The following is a 19,700-nucleotide window of genomic DNA, read 5'->3' on the forward strand; positions in this document are numbered from 1 at the left end:
AGATGGAATGGCATAACAGTAAGCACAACAAACTGTGTGTCATTAAGGAAACTATGAATGTATGGAACTCTTCCATGCGGTCCTCTAGCAGGAAATCAGTTGTCTTCTGCTGGCTCCACCTTGGCCATATGTGGCTAACGCATGGTTACCTCCTCTGTCACAAGGGGCCACCTCAGTGTCGCTGTGGCTCACAAATGACGGTCGTCCATTTCTTGCTGGACTGACCACTTTTAGCCGCTCTTTGGTGGACTTTCAACTTTCCCAGCACCCTACCTTCAGTGTTAGGCAACAATGTCTCAACATCAGCTTTAGTTTTATGTTTTATTTGTGAGGGTGGGTTTTATCATTTGGTCTAAGTTGTAGTTCATGTCCTTTGTCCCTCTGTGTCCTCCACCCTAGTGCTTTTAGGATGGAGGTTTTAATGTGTTGCAGAGTGGTTGGCTTCTCCTTTTTATTCTCACGGTCAGCCAGCCATGGTAATGTGCTCTCTTGTTTTGATTTCTTCTACATGTTCAGTGAGTTCTGCGAAACTATACCTGTTGGAGTAGTGAATGGATCTGTCATTGATTCATAGCACATTCTGTCATGGGACAATGTAAATACGATGCAACTGAGCCATCATATGAACAACTAAAGTAAACAAAACCTGCACTGTGACTTCCTAGTAATCCGGCTTGTCCTCCTTGTTTCCTTGCAGCAAATGAAGAGTAAACACCACAGTACCTATCAACTTTTACACATGTTGGTTTAAATATGCTGGAAAACAGTAATGCTAGACAAAGTGATAGACAAGTTTACTTCCATATCTCCTTAAGTTGGTGTCTCTGACCCCAGGTTCCCTACCTCAAATTGTCAGTGGAGCATTCTCTATGTGCTCTTACACTTTAGCATGCTCTTAAGGAAACACCCTGCATGTATAACTTCTTAATTTAGTATTGTAATTTAAATTTGTGTCTGTAGAAATACGGAATAGAATAAACAGTACATGTTTTATATACTATCATCTTACATTTATCTGTACATATCCCCTACATAATATATAAGCGATCTTGTCGCACATCAGATGCAGAAGCTGCCTATGACAAAAAAATAGTCTGCGAGATAACTATGTGGCTTGCAGAGTACATTTCACAAAATAATCTTAACACATTTTAATAAAGTTCGGCTTTAATATTCGATTTTGTATACCTACATATATTCTAGGAAGACAAGTCTCAGTCAAGACAAAGAACTGTAATGTTTTAAATTTATATTGGCTTTATTGTCAAAATTGTTTGTTATTGTTAATGTGAGAACCATTCTTTTTTTCAACTATGTTAATTGTTAAAAAATAGCCCCCCCCCCTCTCTCTCTCTCTCTCTCTTTCTCTCTCTTTCTCTCTCTTTCTCTCTCCCTCTCCCTCTCCCCCCCCCCCTCCCTCCCTGTGTGTGTGTGTGTTTGTGCGAATTTAGACTGTGTTGTCTTCCGAGTGTAGTTGACACAAATTTAATCTAACTTTTACTTAATTCATAGGCACTTCATAGTTCTTCTGGCAAGTTCAGCTTCAGCGGAGGATCAGTTAGAGTGGTGTGGACTAGTTGAATCTAAAGTGAGGCACCTTATAGGCAATTTGGAACGCAATCAGCATATAACATTAGCACACGTGAACCCAGAGTGCTTCCCTCCTCTTGATGCTGAACCCGGTGTATTCTGTTCCATGTGGTTCATTGGACTTGTTTTTGCCAAAACTGAGAATTTAAATGTTGATCTCACATACGACATTCAGTCATTCACTAACTCCGGTAAGTTCACCAATGCTATAAGTCTTCCAAACAGATTTAGCATTTTCTTTGTATTTAAACATTGGCTTTGTGTGAATTTATCATTATCGTTTGTATTTATGTCTGTGCAATGCTAGGCATATCTTTTTCCGTGTACATATAGAGATTACCTCGATTTGAACTAGGAAGAATTCCCTTAAAAACAAAAAAAAAAACTAAGTGGTGATGATGATGATGATGATGATGATAACAGCAATTCACTGTACACCCGTTCTCCTAAAAAAAAGAGAGAAGACTCTCGTTGCTTATGTTCAGGAGTTAGTAAATAATGATAATATTGAGTGTCTGTTGTTGTTGAAGAGGTAAACTTTTTGAGTGTGCTACTTATGTTAGTGTGTTTTGTAAAACAGAGAAGTAATTTAATGACAGTTACAAGTAATTAGTTAATTAACAAAGTCTCTGAATTTTAAGGGATGATTCACATTGCTGAAGTAACAACTATGAAAGTCATGGGCCATTCTTCATTCTTTTGGCTTTAAATACTTAAAATTCATTTAATTGTATTAGGACTTGATTGAAGTGGTCAGTAATTATTTGAACAATTGTTGTGTATATGCAAATAGAGTATAGTAAATATCAATCTCCAATCATTCCTTTTAGTCTTCATACACTCTAATGTGAGTGCAGTTACAGGTTTTGTCTTATCCATTTTCCTGGACAGTGTCTGGTGAAAAACAAAAACGTGTTTGGAAAACACATTAATTCCTCATAGTATTATTTATTTGTACACAACAAAAATGCATGCAACACTGTACATTACCTAGCTTTTTGTTTGTGTTTTTATTGTTAGTTCTGTTTGTCAATATATTTTCATGTTTATAATTTTTTCTGCAGTCATTTGCACTCCTTTTGTTATGTTAATGTCAGAGCACAATTTTTCATGTGTATTTCTAGTTCCACTTTCAAATACCTTCTTGAGGATTGGGCCCTTTTTTTTACAGTAGCTACAAGAAACATGACCTTTTACTACTGAAAGTAAGTTTGATTTTTTTATGTGTATTAAATTCAGAATTTCCATATTATTACTTTCAGGAATGAGTAGTTGCATTTCATCAGATCATTTTAGTTATGCTAGGTGAAGATTCTGCATCTGAATTTCCTGACATTTGAAAGTTTTGATCTTTTTGTTGACCATTACTTATGTTAATTATATCCTTGTTATGAGAAGGAAAGTTGCTACTCACAATATAGTGGAGATGCTGAGTCGCAGATAGGCGCAACAAAAAGACACAATTAAAGCTTTCGGCCATTGGCCTTTAAAAAAAGAAAACACACACACACACACACACCTCACCACAGTTGCCCAGGACTGCAGTCATGTGTGTGAGTTGTGTTTTTGTGTGTGAGCTTATGTGTGTGTATTCTTGACGAAGGCCAATGGCCGAAAGCTTTAATTGTGAGAGTCTTTATGTTGTGCCTACATGCGACTCAGCATCTCCACTATATGGTGAGTAGCAGCTTTCCTTCTCATAATATTGTTACATTCCATCCTGGATTTTCCATTGTTTAATTATACCCTTAGTGCATTAGGTAATCAACAGTACCTCTTCTAGTGTAACCCATTCTTGAGTACTGCTCAAATGTTTGGGATTCCCACTACGTAGGATTAAAAGATGAAAATGAAGCAATTCAGAGGCTTGCTACTAAATTTGTTACTGGTAGGTTTGATTAACAAGCAAATATTAAGGAAATCCTCCTTCAATTCAAATGGGAATCTCTCACGCCATTTGCAAGTGGAACATGGAAAGGAATGACTAGTCATGGTACAACGTACCATTTTGAATTTTCTGCACTGTACATTTAGTCTCTGTGAATGTTTCTGTTAAAGAAAGAGGTTACATTCAGTTCAACAGTATGGTTGCTGATCCATTACCAGTCATAAAATCCCACATAGTGCAATTATTGTCTTTTTTTTTAATTTAAATTAATATTGTCAACTGGTACTCTACAGACAAACAGTTCAGAAACAAGTTGCTGTTACTTCTGAGAATCAGTATCACCATTGACATAGTTGTCAGCCGTATTCAGTTTTGGCGCAGTTTTGAAAGAGTTGTGTCAAAGTGACACAATTATACTTGTATAAAAAAAATCCTTCTGTTCCAATTTTCGATGCATTTCAGATACTTTACAACACCAAACATTATACAGAAAGTTAGTTTGAGTATATTTCTGAGAGTTTCTTTGTGTGATTACTAGATGGTATTTTCTACATGGCGGGACACCTGATTCAGTATCACTTTCTCTAGTTAAGAATGTATCGTCGTCATTGTACTTCTCATATACGTTGTCTGCACAGTCAATTGTATATGACACCACACATTACACTGACTCATCTTGCAGAAACACTAATATTTCATCAGCCACTTCTCTCTCACTGTGCAAGATTCCTTGGATTCCTTTCTGAGAAAATGTTGTTATAGCTGTAATGCAATGTTTGCTTTGTTTATCAATGCCATTGCTATGCTTTGTATAGACACCACTAGCACTGTTGTGAATTGCTCGTTGACTAAACAGCTCAACTACACTCCGTAGCCTCATGCTGTGCTAACCGTTGGGTACCTCCAGTCCTGTACCCTGTTGCCATTAGTAGCCAATATTGTGGTTGCGTGGTAGACAATATGTTGGGCATCAAATGCATAAACATCATTACCTTTTGTGACCTTGCACTCAAGGGGTTCCTTGTTAGTATACAGATGATACAGTAGCAAAAGAGCAATCAGTTAGCATGGAAACTATGGATTGATAATCCTATCTTTTAGTATGGAAACTACAAATAGAATTACTATTTTGCTTGTGATTAGCAGTGTGCATAATTCCAGTAAAATTGCTGAGCTATCTTCTGTTTGGTAGTTAACTTTGTTTGTTAATTGTACTTGGTTGAATTTGAAATGACTAAAAATTTCAGTTTCTTCAAGAATATTAATTGTAAAACAGAGGAAAAGTTTAAGTGATCAACAGAACAAGTGGGAAAAAATGCCGCATTCATTCAGTAAATATACGGTTGTGGTATACTCAAAGGAGAAGATTGTTGTTTGTGACTCTTTTGTTATATTCTGTAATTGCCCTTTTCATTGCATAGAATTGCTTTTTCTTCTATTAGTGCCTATATACCAGTCCTATCCATACTTTATCAGATGCCAAGAGAACTGGTTGTAGAGTTCTGAAAGCTTAAGTTTCAATGTCTCTTTCTGCCATTTGTGGGTCTGTCAGCACTGAACAAGTAGTTTCCATTTAAGCAGCTAAGATTGCCACTGCTGTCCCGTCTCTCTCAATCCAAAAGTTCACAGCTTTGGATGTCCTTTGGACTTGTAATTTCTTTATAGTGTAAGTTAATATAACAACTTCAGTATTTTGTAATCTAAATTTTAGAGCAGTAGTAGTAGAAACAAACAGAAATAAGGAAAAAAAAGCATGATAGACACTAACTCAGTATTCAGAATAGGAAAAAATACCGTAAAGATTCACATTAACGTAATTTTATATGTAATGGCCACATTTTTGTCACCAAGAATGTGGATTGGAATGAATAAATAAATCTCATTTATTTTTTGTATGTAATTCATTATTCCTCTTGAAACTGTTAGTTAGCTACATTCAGATGTGTTCAACGATTTGGCAGTGTTCAGTAAACGAGAATCATCTGTTAAAACTGGGAACCGGTGGAGGAGATTAGCCATTACATACCTTCTGAAGATACAATTGCAAGAACTGAAGATACAAGTGCTCAGAGTAGAAAATAATATTCCTAACTCCCCTCTTTTGGAAGCAGAAAGAGATTAATAGAAAAATTTAATACATACTATATAAATAAGAAAATAGAGCATAGATAGATGAATTGGAAACAACGTATCAACAAAATGGAGGAAGAAAAAAAACGTAATCAATTATAAATCAGTAGGAGAAAGAAAAGTAGGATGACCAAGGAGCAGATGACTTCACTGTTGAGGGAACAGGCTGTAGGCTTACTCCATGAGGCGAAGAAGAAGAAGAAGAAGAAGGAGAAGGAGATTAAATGGAAGGTGGGGCAGCCAACAGAGCTGCCACTTCAAGGTTCTGCTGCCAGGGCTGCTAGCTTGGCAGCGCTGCCAGTTGAACACACGGCAGCTTAGGGTCACTCCCAACCAGGACACCATTAGAGCCACCTCACACTACTTGTCATTCACTAAGACATATAAGGGGCAGTCAAATGAAAAGCGAATACCCACCACAATGAGACCATGGAATGGTTACATTCAAAAGTAATCACCACACACACAAAATATTTATCCCACTGGGAGAGAAGATGGTTGATTCCTGTGTCGTAGAACGTCATTGGCCGCTGACAGATCTGTAACCGTACCCACTCTTGCACTTCCTCGCCTGACTGAAAGTGACTTCCATTTCTCTCTTTCTTCATGTCACGAAAGATGTGAAAATCACATGGTGACAGACCTTAGCTGTAGGTAGGATGTTTCAGTGTTTCCCAGCAAAAGTGCTGAAGTGTACCCTTTGTTCGATTGCCAGTGGGAGGCCGGACGTTATCGTGCAACAGTATGATAATGTCTGACAGTATTTTTGGCCATTTGGCTTTACAGCGTGTTGCACTTTCTGCAAAAGTGTCTTAATAGCACAATGCATTGATTGTGGTTCAACACTTGAGGAAATTGATGCGCAGAGGGACTCTGCAGTCGAAGGAGGTTGTCATGACCCTACTGGAACTTGTGTGAACAGCTTTGGATTTCTTTGATGGGGGGGAAGATGTATGATGTTTCCTTTGTTGGCTTTACCGTTTGCACTCGGGCTGTCAGACGGTATCATCCTGTTGCATGGTAATGCCTACCCCACACTGTCAATCAGACAGAGTCTGTGCTTCAGTGACTTGGTTAACAAAACCTGCAGCAGCCCAGATCTGTCACTGTCTGATTTTCACATCTTTGCTAACCTGAAGAAAGACATGCATGGACGTTTGTTTTAGTTGGATGAAAAAGTGCAAGAGTGTTTGCTGTTGTGAATCTGTCTTCAGCTGACTGTGTTCTGTGAAACAGGAATTAATCACCTCATTTCCCAGTGGGATGAATATCATAACACATGATGTGGTGATTACTTTTAAATGGAACCATTCCGTGGTTCTGTTAAGGCAGGCGTTTGGATTTCATTTGACTGCCCCTCATAGTTTTCTTCAAATTTCACGTTTGCTGTGGATGGCATTGATGCCAAATCTTTTATCTGTGATATTCAGAAGAGACCAGCAATTTTAGATACTTCATTTCGGTACTATTCAAACCGCAAACTGAAAAAAGTGTGTTGAAACAAAATCTGGAAAGTTTTGGAAGAAAAAAATCAAGTTTGGAAGACATAAAAGAACTGGGTGTTTCAGAAACACTTTATTTTATTTTACTTCATTTTAGTGAACATAAGTATTTTGCAACATAAGGGTATCATGTTTAACAAAACACTCAGCAAAAATCTCTCTCTCTCTCTCTCTTTCTCTCTGACTACAATCACAGATCACTCTCCTCTGCCTTAATACCTAATGCGTTCATTATTAGTTACAGAAGAAGAGGAAGATTTCAGGAGTTCTTTTGCTTATGAACTGCACTGCAGGGAATCTGTAAAGCCAAGATCAGGTGCATTCTTAAAGAAGAGTGAATATATGTATTTCAGTCAGGTGGTGTGTTTTCAGGTTGTTGCTGGCATAAAGAAACAAGAACAAATCAAAGCTGCACTCAGAGATGAAAAAACTGCCTTACCTCATGAGACCTCATTATGATGATGGTGACCTTTTAATTAAGGTGCTCAATGCAAGTATGCAGTTGAGAGTTAAGAGTCTGGCAAGCAGAAGAGGACAAAGACAAGATGTTGTTACTGCCTCTGTTGAACTCACTTCAAAGTATTCCCAAAGAAAAGAAAATTATCACTAAAATTAGAATCATGAGTGTCATAAGTGAAGCGCAGATTGTAGAATATGCGCCTCTACATTACAGAAATATTCAAACTACTTATAACACTGTGCTTTAACCTGTTCCTGTTCTTCTACTCCAGTCACAAGAACCTTACAGCATAGACAAAGCACATTACTAGCTGGGATACGGAGGCTTTCCTCAAAATGTTCTACCTGGTCGAAATAGCGTCCCTACACCATGTGCTGCAGTGAACGTCATTAATGGGCCTGATACATCAGATGCAAGAGAATTATTTTAAGAAATAAGACTTGTAAACAAATGAGACAGATCACATAATTTTTGTCTCAATTATTGTGGTATAGTATTTGAGTTTATTATGAAGCACTTTTGAAATAAAAACTGAAAAAATCACTTCTGTGTATACAGTAACAGTTACAACTAAAATCGTCGAAATCTCTGCAAGTGACAAATAATTGGCTTCTTATTAGACCTTAATTTAAGAAAATCTTTTTTTCCAGCTAGAAGGCTTTTCTTAAACCAGTGTTCTTTTTTTCAGTTCATATTGGCAGATCTCGGATAATGTACAGACATTTTCATGGCACTGAAAAATGTATCACCGTAATTTGTTAAATCATTGTATAGTGTGCGAAGTAATCTCTTTGTCAGTCAGCAGTGAAGGATTGTACCCAAAACTACTATTTCTGCATTCTCTTTTTATTTGGATATCACACACAAAGTAGAGCTACTAGTTCTTCTGTGTGTATTTTGATACTGAGCGTATATTGAAAGAATTTCCCTGGTATCTAATGCTGGTAGACTGGAGATCTGCTAGCAGATGTGCCATGGTGTTCCAGTGCGGTAGGGCCCTAAGAGTACTCCTGCTATCCCAGTGAAAGTTATGGTTGCACATTCAGATCAGAATGGCTACTTTGATGACAGAATTGCAGTAGGTAGGTGCAAGGCATACGATTTTTGTTTCATCAAACATAATCATATGTTTCTTTATGAGGCCATGTACATCAACAACAGGTTTTTCAAAATTGTCTGATTTAATGTGGCTTTGATGTTCTGTGCTGCATTCTGAAATGAAACAGAAATCGTGTTGGATACATCAAAAAACAGGAACATTTGTCAAAATTCTTTTATTCATGCATTTGGCCAGATTTATGGTCATCATTCTAGGACAAAAAGCCATGCAGCACATACATTTTAGTTACTGAACAAAATGAATAGTTCCATATATCACTCTGCCTTTGATGGATGATTTGCCAGTAGTGGTGCTGGAATTAGTAGTTCACATGCTGCAGATGGCAGGTTGTACAGTAGCAATGATAGTGAAGTTGAGAATCTTGGTATTAAGGATGATTGTCCGGGATTATACAAGGGCAAATCAGAAAGTGTATGCTCCTATTTTTTATTAACCAAAATAAGGTGTACGTACAGGTAACTACAGATATAAGTTTCATTTTATGTACCTTAAGTGGCCTACAAATGACTTGTTGTGTACAGTTGGTTGGACGGACTTGGTGAGATGTTTTCGGGACGTGTGTTGCTGTGTCAGCTGATAGGTTTCTTATCGGGTCCTTGTCAGGTGGTTGCACTACCTGACCACACGGACAGTCTGTAGTGCTCTTCAGTTGTGCTTTGGACATCACCACAAGAAGGTCATGTGTATGTGCATCACAATGGTGACTGTCACTATTTAGCGATGAGTCATTGTGGAGTTCTTAGAATTCTGTAAGTCTTCAAATGCTTGTATTGCAACAAGGATGCCAGAAAACGGGTACTACAAATCCTTGCAGAGAAACTGAAAACATTTGCAGGTATATGAAACCCAGATGAACAAACAGGTCTCATGCAGGGAAAGACATGCTACAGATAGCATAAGAAAACAGGAAAATTTAACATGGTACAGTCATTGCTTTCAGGTGGATGGGGGGAAGGGGCAGTAGATGAGATATGTGGGTGGTGGTTGGCCTATAACTATGAGAACTGAATGGTGTTCATTGGTGCATTGCAGAAAAATGAATATTTGATGTTATTTTACTGTCATCGATCATGAATTTAAGTGATATCATCCCGTGCCCTCATGATTGGTTTCATCAACATCATCAAGCAAGTGCAGATTCAGTTATTCCAGCAGTACACCCAGTTCAACAGTTCCCCCAGTTATTTCAAACATACTGTTCTGTTGCTCAACATGAAGCAGAAGAACAAAAATCCGAAAAGAGTGCTTGCTTTGTATTTAAGAATATTGGTAAACTATAAATACATGACCACTGTCTCTGGCCACAGCCGATTAGTGAAGCAATTGTTCACTTGCTTTTCATCGTGTCGTCCAACTGCTTAGGCATCGACCAATATGAAACCTTCCAGTACCCGAAGCACATGTGAACGATGTCATAAACACTCCCTTATGAAATGCCAAGCTCCAGGGAAATGCCTCTAGGTGGACACACCGATCTGCTTTCACCATTGCATCCACATGGAAAATGTTGTCATCAATGAACGACGAATGTGGCCTCAGCGAATGCTCATTTTCGTGCAACTCTTCATGGCATTTTGTGCACTCTAAACACCAGCACCTCACGTTTCTCAAACGAGGCACTTTTCCCCAAACATGGGTTGCATTTCCCGTTTATTTTGATGGACATTCATTCCTTGCTCCATAGAAAATGAATCACATTTCATTGTTCGTATACATGGGTGCGAGCTTCAGCAGATGACAACAGTGCCACACTGTGGAGCTAGTGATAGATAAGGCCAGGCCAGTCCAAGAAAGGTCCATTGCTGGGAAGGGATATGGTGATTTCATATTTACAGCCATAGTTTGGATAAAAAATAATACGGGCAAAGACTTTGATTCACTGTAGTAATACTGTTTGACAAGCTTTGTGGCAACAGAAGCAAGCTTCATCCCATAATCTCAAATAATTTGTTTTATGGTAGCAACATTCACATTTAATAACAGTGTATTTGTAGTAATTCATTCACTTTAGGTAAATTTTTAATGGCAACTAAAGCATTAAGTCTTGATAAAAATGTGTAATCACAGTGTAATAATTTTTATGTAGTTTTTATACTTAATTTGTTTGCAGACGTTTCTTGTAATCTTTATTACCATTTACTGGCTTGTGTTGGGAATAGACATATCAGACCTTGTGTAAGTTGTATTGCACCTCAAATTGTAATGTTTCAGTGTTAAAACGTTTTGTGCCCATATTTTGATTTTGTGTTTTGATGTGAATATCTAATTTCAGTTCACAGACAAGCAGCACAGATAAAGATGTTGAAGGATGGGATGAAAATAGAAGCACGCCATGTAAAAAGGTAAGGGGTTATTTGTACAGTACAACCTCGTATTATGGAAATAAAACTTAATCGTTTCCTAATCCTGTGGGATTGCAGCCAAAGAAGTGTAAGTAATGGGTGATGGGAAGTGGGAAATGTATGGAAAGGAAGATCAGAACTTCACTGCAGAAAAGAAATTTCAGTAACACGGGGAAGTATTGGAGCATAATAATGACATATTACAGAGTATTGTACAAATATGTTTTAAGTCACATAAGATTAAAAAAAACAAATATGTTCTACAATTATTGGAATTCGTTATAAGCAGATGGAATGTACATGTAAAAGGAAATGTGTTCTATGTGCTTAACTGCTTAGAAATTTCTATGGTGGGTTTAGCTGTGACAAGTTCAGGTTGAAGAGAGGAGGAGGAGGAGGGGGAGGGAGGGGTACTTTCTGTAACCCTCCTGCAGGTGTGCTGTTTTTTATAACATAAGCAGGCATGTGGTGTACTTTGTACACATATAAAGAATAGCTGTCTTTGTTACCAAAGTATACATGTATGAACAAAATCTTAGTTTAATTAAACTGTGATAAAATAAACTTTCATTTTATCACTCTGATGCTGCATAAAAGTGTTAGCCCACAGGAATAATACACTCGACGTAGTAAACAGTGCAGTTGCATTAGATCATAGCCAACCACTTATTCAATTGCTAATTATCTAGTAGACAGCTGCCTCATTGTGGCATTGTGCCACTAACGTGGAATCAGGGTCCTTTTTCTTGCGTGGATTGTACATTTTTTCTCGCCTACGTCGCTGTTTATTGTATATTACGGCAGCTCACTTGTACGTATAACAGCACAACTTAGCATTGTGTTAGCTGAAGCAATAATGAAGGAAAAGGTATGGGCTCACAATTTTAAAGCAATAATGGATAAGTACAAGGCAGTGTCATTTGTGGTTGGCACAGTTCATGCAGAGGCTTGCCCCAGAGACTGCAGTTCAATGGAATGACTAGTGCCCTCGACCTAGGTTGTATGATGAATATCTACAAAAGTAAAACAAGGGTAATAGAGTGTAGCTGAATAATGTCAGGTGATGATGAGAAATTAGATTGGGAAAGGAGACTAAAGATAGTGGATGAGTTTTGCTATTTAGATGGCAAACTAACTGTGACGCCTCAAGTAAAGAGGATACAAGTTGCAGACTTACATTAGCAAGAAAATTGTATACGAAACAGATACGTTTTTAAATATATAATAATAGAAATTTAATTATTAGAAGGTGTTTTCTGAAAATATTTGTCTGTAACATTATCTGTTGTGGATAAATTGGGAGAAAAACTTTTTTTTTGTACAACTTGACTAAGAGGAGGGATCAGTTAACAGAACACATCCTGAGGCATCAAAGAATAGTTGACGTGCTAATGGAGGTAAATGTTCGGGTTGGGGTGTAAAAATTGTAAAGGGAGACTAAGGTTTGGCTAGAGTAAGGAAAAAGTGGTGGCTTGAGGGGGCAAGTGTAAAGGTAATACCTTTATATTTCATATGTGCTTCCTCCATTGTTGGCCTTGTCATGACCTCAACTGTCACAAGTCAGAAGCCTTTGGCCTTCAGGTGTCGGACCAAATCCAGATAACTATGCCATCAGACAATGTTGCTTGGCACTTGTATGATGTTATACCGGAAGTCAGTAGATTGCACAACGCAATAACAATTTTACACCCAGAATTGGACTATGCCATATTTTAAACAATGTATTATGGCTGAAAAAACATCTTAAGAAAATATTGTAATGAAACAGCAGCTTCTCCATATTTTCATACGATTTAGAAGGTATGTTACAACAAAATACATTATTAATACTCATCTATTAAGCTACAAAGCTATTTAGATTTTGATTAAGTGACTTTAAGCATTCCTTAGCATTGCTTGTATAGTTAAACTTCAGTACAAAGATAAAAACACACATCATCTGCTCGCTGCATGTGATACCAACAAATACGCACCACAGGCAGTGTACACTTGGTGGCTGTTCTCTCCTGTATTGACAAATTTGAAGGGGTGGGGAGATAACAAGAAAATTATTGGAGAGATGGAATGGCATTGACAGCTTTGGAGAGGTGAAGGAATTTTATTAATATTTCATGCAATTTATTGTTGTTTAACTGTCCTGTTCTGAAGTGGGACTCTCCCAGGACTCACTTGAAGCAATGAAAAATACATTCAATCAACATTTTGCTGATGCCTTCCATCATTTCTCCCCACCACCCTGTGTGACACGTTCACACATTTAATGCAGTTTTCTACCACGACACATCAGTGGCTTCCTCAAGTAATGTCTTTAATTCTGAGTGTGCAATTTCTAAATGGGACCTTTCTTTTCACTAGGGGCCAAACATTTTCTGTCATGTTGTATTGGTAATGGTATTGGGCAGCCTACAAGCTCATGATCTATTTCCATTGCTAATCTATCAAGTTCAAATTCCTTATAAAAACACTTGTGATGCCCAGCTCCCTCCAACATCTCTGCTTTCATATAGAAGGTTGAAATCGATATAGTTTTCTTTTCCAGGCACTGTGCAATTTCTTCCTAATTGCAAGGATAGGTTCCCAGTAGTGGGATCGACTTATTGAAACCATGTATGTGGTCATGTAGCTTGAGGTCCAAGGCCTTACAACCTGCAACCATCCTCCGTGGTGGGCCTTCATTTGTTAGTGATCGATGAAAAAAATTTAAGTATTTGGTGTGATACTTTGAAACTTTAAATAAATTACAACTTACAAAATGCTTGTATAGCGTAAAGGTTATAGCACTAGCTTCATGTGCAAGAGGTTATGGGTTCGAATCTGTTCAGGTGTTTCGAAATTTTTTATTATTAAATCTTTATCAAAATGATTTTGAACATTATTTTATTCAATTAATTGGTTTAAATGTAATTTTGTATTTGTATTTCTTCTTCACATAATTTCAATCACCATGTTAAGTTTTTCAATTGCTGTTATTTTTAATTTATATGTATATATTTTTTTTCCAGTTGGAAGCTTTGTGCATGTGAAGTTAATTATTTAATTTTTTATTTATCTGTCATAATATTTAAACGTATTAAAATACCAATGTATCAGTTAAAAAAATGAAAGACAAAAAATCTATTTTATGTGCAGTGATGCCAAAAATGCCATTTTCGTTACAAGGTGTACATTTTCCTGTATGGTCATCATTATACAAACATTTAAAACATAAGTTCTTACTGTATAATAAACAAAATAACACAGATAAAGATTTAAACCAAGGAAAGGATTGCAAGTAAAGCGAAATTCAAGCAGAATGAGGAATATAAATAATAAATGCAATAAAATGGATGAAAATATAGGATGATGAAACAGGTTAGTTAGGTTAGGTTAGTGTTTTTTAACGTCCCTCGACAACAAGGTCATTAGAGACGGAGCACAAGCTCGGGTTAGGGAAGGATGGGGAAGGAAATGGGCCGTGCCCTTTCAAAGGAACCATCCCGGCATTTACCTGAAACGATTTAGGGAAACCACGGAAAACCTAAATCAGGATGGCTGGAGACTGGATTGAACCGTCGTCCTTCCGAATGCAAGTCCAGTGTGCTAACCACTGCGCCAACCCCGCTCGGTGGATGATGAAACAGAAGAAATTAAATTGATGTTAATACATGGCATTCATTAAAATCGCATGCATAAAGATTCAAAGTGGAAAAAGAATGATAGGGATTAAAAAGACAGCATTTGAAAAAACTTAATACCACGAATAAAGTGCTTTGACAGGAGAATAGAATTTTTTTTAAAAATCGATTTAAACAATTAATTGAATATAAATAATGATCAAAGCTATTTTGATAAAGTTTAAAAACAAAAAATTTAAAAGCAGCCAATGAGATTCAAATCTACAAACTCTTGGATATGAGGCCAGTACTATAACCATTACACTATGCAAGCATTTCGTAACTGGTTACATATTCAAAGGTGTAGAGCATAACGCAAAATTCCCCAAAAAAATTTTGTCAATTGCTTGCAAATGAGGGTCCACCAGGGTGAATCGTTGCATGGTATAATACCTGGGAGCTTAACCTACATTACCATATAGATTACTGGAAAAAAATGGATCCCTCTGCTGGGGACCTTTCCTTTAGTATCTGCGCTAGAAACTTTCTCCTATTTTCTTGAATGATAACAGTTATTAACCATAACTGTGAAACAATCCTAGATTAAACTGTGTAATAAATCTAAAAATTGCTGTTTAAATAAATTACTGTTCATCACTTCGTGATAATCACTGGATTCGCAGGATGTAAATATTGCCTTTGAACTTTTTGTGAAGACATATTCAGATGATACTGCATGGCAGTAAATATGTCTGTTTCCTTTGCCAGTCAGTACTTTCAAACCACCATTACCCTTTGAATCCTGCAATATGTGCTTTCTGGCATTCTTTTGATTGAGCCAGGCATCATAGAGATAAATAGGGCAAGATTATTTAATTTTTTGATCATCTGCATTTTTCTCCGGAAAGTTGACCTAGCTGCTACAACAGGACCAACAGAGAGAGAAGTGCAACCCTTCCGCAAATTGCTACAGATTTCAATGCTGGACCATCAGGAAGTGTTAGTGTGCGAACCATTCAATGAAACATCATTGATATTGGCTTTCGGAGCCAAAGGCCCACTCATATGCCCTAGATGGCTTCATGACACAAAGCTTTACACCTCACCTGGGCCCGTCAACGCTGACTGTTGATGACTAGAAACATGTTGCCTGGTCGGACGAGCGGATGGCCATGTATGGGTATGGAGAAAACTTCATGAATCCATGGACCCTGCTTGTCAGTAGGGGACTGTTCAAGCTGGTGGAGGCTCTGTAATAGTGTGGGGCATGCGCAGTTGGAGTGATATTGGACCCCTGATACGTCTAGATATGACTCTGACAGGTGACACGTATGTAAGCATCCTGTCTGATCAACTGTATCCATTCATGTCCATTGTACATTCCAGTGGACTTGGGCAATTCCAGCAGGACAATGCAACACTCCGCATGTCCAGAATTGCTACAGTGGCTCCAGGAACACTCCTCTGACCACTTCTGCTGGCCACCAAACTCCCCAGACATGAACATTATTGAGCTCATCTGGGATGCCTTTCAACGTGATGTTCAGATGAGATCTCCACCCCCTCCCTCCCCCATACTTTAACGGATTTATGGACTGCCCTGCAGGATACATGGTGTCAGTTCCCTCCAGCACTACTTCAGACATAAGTCAAGTCCATGCCATGTTGTGTTGCGGCACTTCTGCGTGCTCGCGGGGGCCCTACACGATATTAGGCAGGTGTACCAGTTTCTTTGGCTCTTCAGTGTGTATGCGACATTGAATCCTGTGATGAAGATCAATGTTCAAAAATTTTGGAAGTTACTCACATAGATTTTGCATTAAAAGATGAGTCATTTTGAATTTTTTGAGTATTTGGGAGCACCACAAGACTTAATGTCCCATATGCTGCTCTATCCATTTGATGTAGTTTTGTGAAGTTGTACAAGTTAATAGAATAGTGTGTCCCAATTTTTCGTGTGTCTTCTTATGAGACACACATTTATCTCACACCCCAGGATTCCCTTTAGCAGCAACATTTGCTTCAGTGATCCTTGAAGAAATGTGAGCCAACAGGAATTATTGTTGGCTGAAGATTCCTCTGTGGCATCAGAAGAGGGTAGAGTAATGTGAGAACTCTCTTCTAAATAATGGAAACATTTCTACAGTGTAGTCATTCAGATTCTCTATGCAATAAAAATTTTACTATGAGACATACTTGAATGTATATTCTACTCCTAAAATCACAAACCAGTTTTGTCCAAGAAATAGACTAGTTTTAAGAATTGTATTAAAGGAGTGTCACACGAAAACCAAAAACTTAATTTAGAAGTGATCTTTAATGGACGGGTAATGTACATGATGCAGAAAATGTTAAAATTGCTTTCGATGTTATAAACACGGGAGAAACTTACTAAAAATTCTTCTGACAAGTAACAGCTTGGTTGCTAAGTCAAAAGTTCAATCTTTAGTAAGGCTCATTTGAAAGTGTGGTGCTAAGTCGTGAGAGGAAACACATTAGCTGTTATTGACTCACCATGTGCATAAGGAGGGTGACAGAAAGTGAGTGTCTGGGAGTTACAGAAATCAATATTCTATGGGGTTTATGTTTACACTTCACAAAATTGACAGCGTCGACATTTAAGAAATGTTCAAAACAAAGCATTAAGTTGCACCATGAACACAGAGTGAAAAATGACATGCCACAGTGATCACAAAAGCTTGCACCATCAAGATCGGGGGCAAATTCCTTGGGAGTTACAAACATTGCAGAACATTCAGCTATTTATCCACTCTTAAGGATTATGTATAGAATTATATTGGGGTAAGGGGTGATGAGGACTAATGGAATGCGATGGCATGCAACTGAATGTGAAACAGTCTGCCATTGAACTTACCGTGAAACTGGCTATCCTTTAAGGCATAGCTGCAGATAGTGTGATAATATGTTGTATAGTCATGGAAAAAACAAACATCCAGGGGCTGAATTTGTCCAGCTGTTTCAGGAGAGATGGCTTGCTCTAAGGAATGATTTGTATGCGCAGACCAGTGATGTGGAGGTCATACCACAGTTGTAGTTCTCTTATGCCCATTTTCTCACTCTCTGTTGCTGTGAAGTAAACATCACCTGCTGTCCTTGCAAGATCACGCACATGAAAAAAAATCATAGGGAGCAGAGCACCTCCAACTTCTCGGAGCACAATAAATTACTTCCCAGCCACTCTAACATCCAGATTGACAGTCCACTTAATCATATACTAATGCATTAAGACCTTGATGTTAGTTGATCTCGATACAACTATCTTGGTACCTCTAATTTCCAGGGCTCCTTTTATATGCATTTCCACTTCAAATTCTGTTTGGTCAAAGTTGAACACACATTCCCTACTGAACAATGGGATAAGTTTCTCTCATCTACAAATTTTCAGGCCAATTACGCTGTTTGCTGTGCACCATCAAGTTGATGGTTTGTTTTAAATTGCATTATATTACATCTTCCAATTCTGTAGCAGTGTTTGAAGTTATATCCACTACTTTCATTGAAATCACTGTAAAGTGTCTCACACAGAATTTGATGTGCATAATGTGGTAGGTCACTATGATGCATGTCCTATAACTTGCATCGAGCATCCGTGATACATGCAAGAACCAATTTTTGAACAAGTGCACCTTGTCCTCCCATGAATATTCATGTTTTTCTTATGCACTACATGGTCATATTGCTGCAGATTTATTAGAAATCTGCTCATAACTATTGATTTTTTTACTACGCTGTGGATGATCTTCCATGCACATAATTATGTTGAGTATCCACTCTTTGGTCAGTGATTGTTCTTACTATGTTTCGTTGGAGGTGGGATTTGTGGCTTCCTGCCTGACAAGGATGATGAAACACATGGCTCGACACCAGTTTCACTATCACTTGCACTTGTTAAGCATGTATTGTCATCAGTGTACTCCTCATGTACATTGTCCGCACAGTCGAGCATATGTGACACCGCACATTACACTGACTCATCTTGCAGAAATGCCGATATTTCATCTGCCACTTCTTTCTCATTCTACAAAATTCCTTGGGTTCCTTTCTGACAAAATGTCAACTTTGGTAACTGGTATTCTCCATATGAGGCAATGTTTGCTTTGTTTATTGTTACCATTGCTCTGTTTTGTATCAGCACCATTAGTACTGTTGTGAGTTACTTATCGACTAAGCAATTCAACTACACTTCATAACCTTATGGTGTGCTTACCACTGGATACCTCCAGTCCCACGCCCTATTGGTATTAGCAGCCAGTAATGTGGTTGCGTGGCAGATGATATGTGCCATAAACATCATTGGCCTTTTACGACCTCGTACTCAAGAGGTTCCTTGTGAGTGTGGTATATCTTGAAGCAAGGATCCACATGCAAGGTTTCAGTCTTCACACCAGATTCTTGTCCCCCCCCCCCCCCCCAAATGGTCATAAGCCCAGGAGAGGAGCTGCAGGCGATGCCGTGCTGTTAGCATAGCCACTCACACTGGTCATCAGCTGCCATAGACCATTAATGCCAAATTTTGCAACACTGTCGTAACGGATATGTTTGTTGTGTGTAGTTAAGTGAAGGTTCGTCGGCCACTATGTTGTGCATGGTGAGAGATAATAACTGAAATTTGGTATTCTCAGCACACTCTGGACACTGTATATCTGCTGCCCCTTTATGCCAAGTGTACATGATACTGTTGACGTCTTTTGTCATGTCTGTGTAGAGTGAGGGAAACAACTGTCTATATGCCTCTGTATGAGTGCTATTTTCTCTTTCATGAATATTGATGTGACCTATGTAACTTTTGAGTCTTTCGGTACAGATTTTTGGTAGAGCGAGCAGTTGTATATGATTGCTAGGTACGGACTATTGCATCAATGTACTCTGAAAGGAATCTGACTGGTATACAATCTGGACTAGACGCCTTACCTTTATTAAGCAGATTTAATGTGCTTCACTACACAAAGGATATCTACTAATGTTGGTGGTTGTTCATGATTCAAATTCTGGAATATTTACTCTGTCTTCTTCGGTGAAGGAATTTTTGAAAACCATGTTTAGTGCTTCTTCTT

General features: G+C 38.1%; 1 protein-coding gene across 4 annotated transcripts in view; it reads left to right on the forward strand.

Moving 5' to 3' along the window:
- LOC126190762 (poly(A) polymerase type 3) overlaps positions 1 to 19,700 on the forward strand; it is a 175,000-nt gene that overhangs the window by 88,304 nt on the left and 66,996 nt on the right. For all 4 annotated transcript variants that reach the window (XM_049931280.1, XM_049931282.1, XM_049931279.1 and 1 more), the window contains 2 exons: positions 1,513 to 1,781; positions 10,963 to 11,032. In XM_049931280.1, coding sequence (XP_049787237.1) covers positions 1,513 to 1,781; positions 10,963 to 11,032 — 339 coding nt within the window. The remainder of the gene's footprint in view (positions 1 to 1,512; positions 1,782 to 10,962; positions 11,033 to 19,700) is intronic.

The sequence above is a fragment of the Schistocerca cancellata genome, chromosome 6, assembly GCF_023864275.1.
Source record: "Schistocerca cancellata isolate TAMUIC-IGC-003103 chromosome 6, iqSchCanc2.1, whole genome shotgun sequence".
Lineage (NCBI taxonomy): Eukaryota > Metazoa > Arthropoda > Insecta > Orthoptera > Acrididae > Schistocerca > Schistocerca cancellata.